This window comes from Paralichthys olivaceus, chromosome 21 (assembly GCF_024713975.1).
Source record: "Paralichthys olivaceus isolate ysfri-2021 chromosome 21, ASM2471397v2, whole genome shotgun sequence".
NCBI classification, from domain to species: domain Eukaryota; kingdom Metazoa; phylum Chordata; class Actinopteri; order Pleuronectiformes; family Paralichthyidae; genus Paralichthys; species Paralichthys olivaceus.
In genome coordinates this window covers 9,086,390-9,096,847 of record NC_091113.1, presented here as the reverse complement: position 1 = coordinate 9,096,847, position 10,458 = coordinate 9,086,390, and the positions used below count along the sequence as shown (strand labels likewise).

General features: G+C 39.9%; 1 protein-coding gene across 2 annotated transcripts; it reads right to left on the bottom strand.

Annotated features, from left to right (window-relative positions):
* Positions 1 to 950: 950 nt before the first annotated feature.
* LOC109626719 (GTPase IMAP family member 8-like) lies at positions 951 to 4,894 on the bottom strand. 2 transcript variants are annotated; one of them, XM_020082851.2, is made up of 5 exons: positions 4,751 to 4,894; positions 3,973 to 4,659; positions 2,796 to 3,533; positions 2,315 to 2,536; positions 951 to 2,227 (listed from the first exon to the last, which is right to left on the bottom strand). In XM_020082851.2, the coding sequence occupies exons 1-5, from the start codon at positions 4,773 to 4,775 to the stop codon at positions 2,172 to 2,174; spliced, it is 1,728 nt and encodes a 575-aa protein (XP_019938410.2). In that variant the 5' UTR covers positions 4,776 to 4,894; the 3' UTR covers positions 951 to 2,171. The 2 variants fall into 2 exon arrangements, with proteins under 2 accessions (XP_019938410.2, XP_069374055.1); XM_069517954.1 differs by lacking the exon at positions 951 to 2,227 and having other exon boundaries at positions 2,519 to 2,659.
* Between the last annotated feature and the right edge of the window lie 5,564 nt (positions 4,895 to 10,458).

The following is a 10,458-nucleotide window of genomic DNA, read 5'->3' as shown; positions in this document are numbered from 1 at the left end:
AGGCCACAATTGAACTGTATATACCAGTAAGAGTATAAACATAAAACAGAGTAAGAGGTGTTAAACTGATGCCACTGTGCTATCTGACACTACATCACTTATGAGTGTGTGCATATTCATGTCACTGTCTGTGTCTCTGTGAATACACAGATGTGGAGGGTTTAGTTCAGGATTAACGTTCATTCTGATAAAACAGAGATCCTCTCGCCTCTCTGCTGGTAATCCCCCCCCCCCCAATCCCCTCTGCTGGTCCGGCTGATGCATTCAGGGGCTGCAGGAGGATTCAAGTACACATTTCCAGATCTTTATCACTCTGCTTCTGATGCTCCTCTGCTGTCAACTGTGATATTTATAACTGATGAATTCTTGAAACACAAACAGGAGCAAATGTGTGTGGATATCTTATCTGTGAAATTGATTCTTGACTGGTTGTCAGTGCTGCACTTTACTAAAGCTTCTAACACTGTCGGTCCAAAGATGTGTGGGATGAATTCTATTTCTTTTATATTTTATTCATATAGAGTATAAATAACAATTTCATTCTATTGCTGAATAGTATGATGCCAGCTGTGCAGAGGGGTGTGGTATTATTCCGCTCAACTGTCACATGTTTAGTGTTGTTAAAATGCTGTTAATTTGTGAGAGAAAATAAATAATTTGAGGTGAATGGTTTTATTCCTAACACATTCTTTGTAAACTTGTGACACAGGAGAAGATAAATGAGCACATAAGAAGCAGAAAGGTGCTTGTGTTTTTCAGGCTGCCTCAATCTGATTGTTTGGTCCACATCAGATTTCAATTAACAGCTTCGTCTTCAGCAGTAAAAAAACAGAGTTAATGGGAAACACAGCAAAGTTTGTTCAAACCAAAGCAGTCAGGAGTCAAATGTAGTTTTACCACACAGCTGAACTGCAGCTTCCAGTTTAAGTGAGAAAATGGGAAACACGGCACCAGAAAATTTGATCCAGCTTTATTCGTCTAATCACAGCAATTCAACATTGGACTTCAACATCCTGCTATACCATTTGTGCAATAAGTTTTATAAGGATTGGAAAAAGTATCTTAATTTCAGTAAATAAAATAAAACAGTACGCACACACGCACGCATTATGATGACAAAAAACCAAGTTGCAGGAAATATGGTCACAATCTCTCCTTCTGTTCCCGAGATATTGTGCTGAACAACTTCCAGAAAAGACATCAAGATATCAGTCAAGTTGGCCTTTGACCTTTTGGATATTAAATGTCATCTTCATTAATAATAATTAGCATATTAAATATTGCATTATGACGGATTACATGTTTATTACATCAGAGTAACCTTGACCTTTGACCAGAGTATCTTGATCGCCCGCTAGCTAGCTAGATAATGATAATACTAATATATTCATTCACACTTCCTTCATTAAACAATTAGATAGAAGTAAAGTAAAAATACTAAGAAATAACATATGAAACCAGGAATAAGATCATGTAAATATGTTTTAAGCTTTGATTTAAAAGAAGCTATAAGCCATAAATCTCACCTCCTCCATGTGAGCGAATGTGCAACTTGGGCCAAACCAAATAAATGTACCGATGCATTTTTTACACTTTCTTTCCCTCAAAGATAGTTTCATTTCATTTCTGGTAGTTCAGGCTGGTGTGTGGGGCGTGGCTCCACTCTGGTGCCAAATGACATCACTTGTTCAAAATGGCAGCTCCTATACACAGGAAACATGTAAATAATTACATTATTTAAGTATAATTAAAAAATAAATATGTTATGAATAACGCAATCCCTCTGCTGTCACTAAATCATTCTGGGACAAAGTGAATCTTGACACTTACCATTTGCGGTGTAATATACATTTTATAAATTATAAAACATTATAATAAAAATATGGTTCTATGATCTAGAACATTGCACTTTGAAGATAAATACTTACAGGTAAAAATAATCTATGTAGAGTAATTGCCACTTGTCTTACCTAGTGGTGTGATTACAGTTACCATGAGGGTGGGTTAATCAATTAATTACATTATACTTTTTAGATAATTTCTTCTTCCTTATTGCCGTCCCTCCAGTTTGTTTCTTGGGCTGAAGAACAGACTGCCTTTTCCCACGTTTGTTCTCTTTCTCTGGCTTATTCCCTGATTTTGTATGTTGGTTTTTCAGCCATGACAGCACTTTATCCTCTGGATTTCTGCAGCTGATCAGGATCCGGTTCAGAGATGTCTCTCTTCTCTATGGCGGTAAATAATATGTTAATGTCGTACACAACTGAACAAGATAGAAGATATATGCTGTTGGGCCGGTTTTTAATTCATTCACCTGCACAGAGATAGTGGTGAAACTCCATCGACGCCTCCCGTCTGCTCCACTCTCTCTCCAGCAGTCCCTTCATGTTCTTCAGAGAGCCAGAACATGCATCATCTTCACTCTCAACATCTAGACTAGCGCCGGATTCTTCTGGCAGATGGTCATCTTCATGTCGGTGCTCTGTCGCTCCTTCTTCTCTTGCTGGAGCCTCAGACGTCTCTGTGTCTTTTTTAACTGGTTAGAAAATCCAACAGTCGGGTTATGAGATAGAAATCATTTAAGATTCTGTTGGAATTTGCTGAATGTTGTTATCGTTTGATGCAGTTATTCCCGGACTGCATCGGACGCTGAAAAAAACTGACAGTACAAAGTTGAATTGAAAAAGTTAACTACCTGCTATTTTGGTATCCTATGCAAGGAGAATTCATTATATCAAATTCTGCAAATATAATAAATCATTTTTAATTACAAATAATGTTCTGTTAATGCTTACAGGTTAGTGGTAAATCCATGCTGTGGTTTCCTTTCAAGATGTGGTATCTTTCCCAGTTCCTGCGATTCCACTCGATGTTAAGATGCTCTGTGATCTCGTCTTTTTTCTCACTTAACCTGTCGCCTCCGTCTTTCTCAGCTTGTGGATCATGTGTCTCACTGAGGTAGAAAGAGCTGTTTCCCGCAACCATCTCCTCCATCTTCTCCAGCAGCTCTATAACCTGATCATCAGCACTGCTCCTGTTGTCCAGCACGTGATACCTCTTTCCACATTTCTCAATGAGCCAGTGGAGAGGCTTTCCTTCACTTTCAATATGTTGCTCGATTGTTTTTCTGCCCAAAACGTCCCCGAAAGTAAACAGCACGATTACGTGTCTCCACGCTCTGAGTCCGAGCATCATCATGTTGTCCTCAGTGACTCGCCTTTGTTCCTCGGTGAACGACGTGTCGAGTGGCACCGCCAGCACAATGACATTCGGTGCAGGCGAGCACAGCGACAGGCCGCTTAAGGTCTCAGACTTCATGGCATCCGGGGTGAAGATTGCTGGGAAGAATTTCCACCATCCGGGAGTGTCTACGATGATGACCTCTCTTCCAGCCACCTTGCCAATTTGCTTTAAGACTTTCATGGTCCTGTCACCAGACTGAAACACTTGAGCGTTCAGAATCCTGTTCCCAGTGGCACTCTTCCCGGAAAACACCCAGCCGACCATCAATATCCTCAGTTTGGGCTTTGGGTCTGTGTAAGAAGATAACTTTTAGAAATCGAGTGAATTGAAAGTACCATCCTTACCTCTGCCAAGGAGGTCATTGGACTGTAAGATCTTGGTGGAGGTATGTGCTCTACTGCAAGCCAAACTATTTTATTTTTTATTTTTTGGAATATAAAAGCTCAAAATATTTGCTTACTAGCAGTGAAATGTTTTTTTAAGCCCTGAAAACTTGACTTATCTGTAAAGCTTGTGCATATTTACATTAAACAGAGTAATAATTTACAGATTTGCTGACCTGAGGGCTTGTTAACGTGTAAGGTCATCTGCCTGTAAATGCTTGTTGCCATTACAAAACTGCTACATTGTTATTATTAACAACAGAGATTGTGGCCAAAACTAGAAAAAAAAAAAGAAGAATGGATTTTATCTTATGACATTTATGAAAGCAAAACAAGTCAAACTGACCTAACAGGAGATTTCTGAGTGTTTGCCTGTGTTGTTGGGACTGCTGACACAACTTCTCTGCTTTTTCGTCCACTTCCTTCCTCCGCTCCTTCACACTTTTCACCAGTGTGCTCTCAACTTCATAACAATGCTTCTCTGACACCATGGCGTCAATCTTCTCAAACAGCTCTTTGACCTCCACGCTGTTGTCTGCACCTTCGCCGCAAAGAACATGGTATCTGTTGCCACAGGTCTTCAGGAGGGACTTCAGCGGCGCCCCTTCTTCTCTGATGTAATGCTCAATATTCTTGTGGCCTAGTTGGTCTCTGTGGATGAACACCACAAAAGTGTGATCCCACACCTTCTCCCCGAAAAAGTGCTCCAAGTGCTGCTTGGTTGCCTTCTTGTGTACACTTCCGAATGGCTGCTCAGCATTAATCACCAGGATAAATCCATGCAACTCAGGTGGACAGAGCGTGACGCTGAGAATCGCCTCCGCCCGGACAATTTCTGGCGTATCACAGAGGTTATATCCTCGCAGCCACCCGGGGGCATTTACCAGCGTCACGCTTTGCCCAAATACCTCTGCCTCTCGCCTCTCAGCATCAAATGTCGCATCTGATGCATCAAACGCACTTGTTCCCAGAATGATGTTTCCAACGAGATATTTGTGGGAGCTTTTTGATCCCAAAATAACAGCGTTCAGCTCTGACACAAAAAGAGAGAGAGAGGGATGGTGTCAAAGATGGAAGTGTGACAAATTATCTCTCATTCATTTACTTTTTTACCTTTGACTCACCTTTGGCTGGTGTAGCTTTCTCCATGTTTTCTGAAGAAGGTAATTAATATGCCTACTGAGGGGTTTGATTTCCTTTGTACGAGCCAAGCCCTGACTGCTCCTCACAGTGTCTTCGACAACGGTTAAAAGCAAAATCATTTCCGTGCAGAAGATATCAGATGACACTATAAACCACGCCCTGTTTTTTTCTCTTTTTTTTCTTTTACCTGTGAGTTCTTTCTTTGCATCCTATAATTTAACTCTTGCTGTCCAAGTGAGAAAGAGTATCAACAGTTTGTGGCATGTAGTAGTTTCAGATCGTATAAATAAAATCCATGTATAATTGTCTGCATATACTCTACTAATAGTATCAATTATCTTTCATCAGATTTAATTAGATTAGATTGTGTTTGGGTTCCATTGTCACACTGCTGCATATTCTGTTGCACCACAACCATGAATAACTCATATTTCCATGTGAGTTTGAAATCGAGAGGGCATGCGTGTAGGAGATGAGATGATAATTTTAATGCCATCTGCTGTTTCCCAGAAACTATGACATTAGTGCTTGTATGTTGTTGGACTGGTTTGTTCTGGAGCCATTCCAGGTTCCAAAGCAGCTTTTGAGTGTCAGGCTCTATCCGCTCCCCCTGCCAAGTCGCTTGCATAACCAAATTAATAGCAACACACAAGCAAGAACACCTGTAGTTTGAATTCACTATTAACACTCTGCTGTTTGCCCTGATCGACAGTGTGTGAGCAGAAGGAGATCATTTTTCAATAGCTGTTGCATCTAATACCAGTGTGCCAGAGATAAAGCGGGCACACACATTAGATCCTTCCAACATGACCAGGAGGCCTTCTAAGTCCATTCCATCTGTCCTAATAATTATTCACATTAAGCCAGCACTGTGGAGTCAAACAACACCTTCTGATATTAGAAATCTAATCCTCCTCAATGGTGGTTGGAATTGAACAGTCACAAGAGGGCATACAGCATTTTTCATGTAATCAGATGGCAGTTGTTGACCTCTCAGAAGGAATGGTGATACTTGATAAGATAACATGTTTCATTTATCTCATGGGGGCTCAATGGTTCATACTTAATACACACACACACACACACACACACACACACACACACACACACACACACACACACACACACACACACACACACACACACAAACAGGTGTACGTGTGGGATGACTTTGCAAATTGTGACCTGCTGGACTAGTTTCTACATCGAAACATTGTTGGTGTTAGCTTGTAGCCTGTTGCTGCCTGTTGGCTCTGCTCATTAACTTTATATGTAACATATTATGGAATATGCAAAGATGCATCTCCACTTCCTCCCACTATCAGAAATGAGTGAGTCTGTGCTGTAGTGGTCGAGGGATGGAGCTGTGGGTGCGAGGTCTCATCAATACATGTGCTCAATAACTCCAGAGTCAGTCAAACCCTCATTCAGCCCAACGTCTATCCCACTACTCAATAAGGACACGTGTTGATTCGGTAAGGTATATCAATAACTTTTGCACTTTGTCCGGCATATTTTACACTTTGTTTTTTTAAGTTTCAATGCCAATTTCAGTTTTTCTTCTTGTTTATCTTGTTAATCCTTTTAGACTTTATAATTTTAAGTGTTTTTTGAGCAGATGCAATATTCAACTCACTTTAATTCTGCTTTATTATTCTTGGTCTTGCGTGATATGTCCTTTTTTGTTGTTGTTGATTGTTGTACATAGTACTCTTTGCAGTCATTTTGTCCATCCTAATATACATAGCTCTGAGCCTGTAGCAGCATTACAGCATAATACTAAATAGTTTTTACCAAGTCTAATTCAAGGATCTATAATATTGTGTAATGTTGTACAGATTTTTAAGCCCCCCCTGAAGCTAATTTCTTATATAAGAACATAATTTTATGTACAGTGGCATCCAAAGTTCTGAGACTACTTTCCCATGTGGTCTTGTGTTTATGAATGGATGATATTGTCTTTCATTAATCACAAATTCTCCTATAAAGTCACATTTTATGTTCTAATAGCTGAATTTAGCTTTTTCTTTTACATTGTACAAACCATTATTAAATGTTTGTACACTGCTTATCAACGCTAAATAGGGGGACTTAGTGTCACCCAGAACAGGGCAAGATTACAAAATATTTAAAATAAGCTTTTACTCTATTTCGATATTATTTTTGAATAAACCAGAGGTGCAAAAAATTAAACCACTTGGTATCTCCAGTGCCGAATAAGTACAACAAAGTTAAGCTCACCCGAGGGTATTATGAGACGCCATATGAGTCACTGACATCTTGATAGGTGTTTTGTTGACTTGTATAGAAGAGACAAAACGTCCACAGCTGAGAACAAATTGCGTTTGCCTGCTCAAAACTAACAAGAAAACCCCCTTTGGGAATTTCCTTTGTACTTCCTGAAGCCTTACAGGGGAAGTTCCTATTGTTTTGTCTTTGAAACAGAATCTGATGTTTTCACTTTGTTCGACTATTGTGGAAACTTTTTGCACACTGATGTTTGTGCACCTTCACATTTACATCACCCCTCATCCTGCCGTTGTTTTACCATGACTCCAGGTAGAGCAGAGATGCAGGGAAACCTCAAATGTCTCCACTTGCATGACTGTCTAAAAGAATGCGTGTCTCCAAAACTGATACTGCACGTCTTTATCTGCAGACGCCTTTCTGCATTGAACACATATTTTCAACATGATATGCACAGTCAGTATTTGTAAATACTGCAGTTCAGAGATTTTAGTGATGTAACACATTTGCCTATGCAGCGGAGGACTGAATTACAGCATCTTTTAAAATGTTCTAATAGTATAAAAGTAGTCTCAGCATGTAGAAGCATGCAAGTGTCCACTAGGGTTGGGTGACATACATTTTGTCATCAGAGCTCATTCTAGCCTTTCAGCTTGGTGGCCATGTCTTAATCCATTATTTGTCGTGACTTAACTGACCTCACGTGGTTTCTGGAAAATCTGTGATGCTATCATACTCCGGCCTGACCTCATGTCCCGCACCCAGACAGATTTTCAAAATGTCAGTTACAGCACTTATCTGATATGACACTAGCCTCAGCTGTCACATAAAATAAAATAAAGACTCAGTCCTGTGTTGGCATATGTGTTTTTCAGGATCTAAAAAAAAATTCTAATTAAAAGATCAAGTCATCTCAAAACTGTCCCCAAGCAGTTGTCCTATCCACAACACAGGATACTTAAAGAAAGAGCGTTCTGTCCTCTTCATCGGAGACCATTGCTCAAGGGATGATTTCAGGGAGAAAGGGTTGTTCTTGTTATTTCTTGGAAATGAATAAATAAATATATATATTCGTGAAGGAATTGCCTATATGTCCCTTTAGTGCACAAACTGAGAGAGCTACCATTACAGCAAGGCAGCTAGTTTACCATAACAGAATTAAACAACAACTGCTTTGGCCTCTGCAGTTTGCTTTTAGTACGTTAGTTTAAATATTTATACTGCGTCTGTTTATGTACAATTCACTGTGTTACAAGATTCCTTCCCTGAATGTTGCTTAATAGACTGATTTTAGTCTAATAGACTGTTTAGGTAAGCGCATTGTTTATTGACGTGTACAACAAACAAACATGTCTGCAATACTCTGGACACATCAGCTTGCCTGAGCTGAAATTGGGTCATTGGATTTTAGGCTAATGATCACAACTCTCAACTCTGAGCTGCAGTGCAGACGCCTTCAGACCCCGGGATGAAGAATAACCTTGTTTAATCTGAGCAGGAATCAGTAAGATGGAGGGAGGAAGTTTGAACAGGATCATACAACACAGAGTCGTATTGTTTTGGTATTTCTTTTAGTTATGCTGTTTTGTATAATGCTGCCATTGTGTAAGTCCAGACCCAGATTCTGAGCCTCTTAATATCACCCAGAATTCCCCATCACGGGACTAGGTATTTGGCGAGTCTTGCAGCTGCCAGACGACTCTGTTGCTTGCAACTGCACACACACACACACGCTGTAAACCAAAACACACAACATCCATGCAGGAAGGATGTGTTTGTTTGTTGGAGAGTTCTATGAGAAGGAAAGAGGATGGAAGTTAAACGTTAAAACATGTTGCAACCCTTAACTCAGAAAAGTGTGTGTCTGTGCTTGCATGTGCGTGTATCCGTGCACTCATTTTCGTTACCTCTTTAGGACCTTTTCCAGCATAAACATAAACATGTCAGGACCAAATAATTCTCCTAATAGGGAAAAATGTAATTCCTGAGGTTCTGGTTAGGGTTAAGTTAACATTTGATTTGTGACTAAGGTAAGGTCAGTGTGAGGCATGAATTGGTCATGGTTAAGGTTAGGGATAAGGTTTTGTTGAGGCTGTACACAATGAATGGAAGTCAATGCAAAGTTCTAATAAGGATGGCTGCAAGCGTGTGTTAAGTGTAAAGATAAGGTCATAACCAAGTTGGGAAGTTGGGAATGCATTCTGTCAACGAGAGTCCTCTCAAAGGTAGAAGTGTGTGTGTGTGTGTGTGTGTGTGTGTGTGTGTGTGTGTGTGTGTGTTGCTAAGGCTGTGGAAGTTTTCACTTTTACAGTTAAAGGGAATTATATAAAAATAATTAAAGCACAGAGCTGTCTTGAGAGTAAGATCTTTATGTTAATGTTAGAGTTAACGTTATAATCTAGGTTATAGTAAGTCTTTAGGGAATGAATGAAAGTCGATGTAATGTCCTCTATTGTGTTTGGAGTAAAGCAAACGATTTAGTACGGTGCTGACATGCAGAAAGCACTGGTAATCTCATGAGCTCTGGGGTCAAGCCTGGAAACAGCCTGGATACTTCTGGCACACAAGATTCTGTGACTCACCTTCCCATAACCAATCACATCCTTTCTCCAGGACAAAAATGTCAAATTCCCACCAGGTTTGCTAGTGTCGAGAGGAATTTCCTCATATCATCGCTTGGAATTCCACAAGTGGTTAAACCTATTTGGGTTTAAAGGAGCTGAGGAGTAGTTTATGCTGCAGCGTGTAGCATTAAACAGCATTAGATAGCATTAGGATCATATTATTGTTGAAAGTTCAGGACTTTAGTGTAGGGAGTTATATAAACAGTAGAATGGGGGCGTGAGTTGGTTTGCATTTGTGTGGAGAAAATAAAGGAGAGAAGTCTCAAGTAAAGAGAAAGAAAGATGTTATAAAAGAGAAAGGCATCACAAGACCTTGCTCCCAACATATAGAAGAAGGTCACGCTTAAATTCTTCAGCATCCGTCTTCTTGTTCTATGACAGTCAGCCATTATTCCTGATCTATCAGCCTCTTATGCCGTTCTGTCTGTCCTCAGAGAAGAGCGCTCTTGGGTAAATGCCATCCTGGATCAGGTGAGATTAAAGGCATGTTTTATTGCTCACCCAGGAGCAGTTAGCCATACATATAAACATGTTCCTGCATTGGGTCCTGGTACTCTCTCTCTTCCTCTGTATAACTCAGCTTACTCATTGAACCTTCTCTACAAAATCGTGAGAGGGCGAAAGAAGTTATGCACAAATGACATCATCTTTGATCGGTGCTGCTCTGTCCTGTGGCGTCACTGTTTTTCATTAAACCTTATTTTCAATTTAAGAAGTGAAACCTATTTATAAGGAATAAAACAAGTTATTATTCAACCTGTTTCTGTTTCTATCTGTCTGTCCTTCATTAGGTTTAATTAAAAACTACCAAATTGATT

Excerpts from the sequence above, each read along its gene's own strand:
- LOC109626719 (XM_020082851.2), bottom strand. The coding sequence starts at position 4,775 with ATGGAGAAAGCTACACCAGCCAAAG. Across the intron at positions 4,660-4,750 it reads GAAAGCTACACCAGCCAAAG|AGCTGAACGCTGTTATTTTG; the intron begins GTGAGTCAAAGG and ends TTTTTGTGTCAG. Across the intron at positions 3,534-3,972 it reads ACTCAGAAATCTCCTGTTAG|ACCCAAAGCCCAAACTGAGG; the intron begins GTCAGTTTGACT and ends CTTCTTACACAG.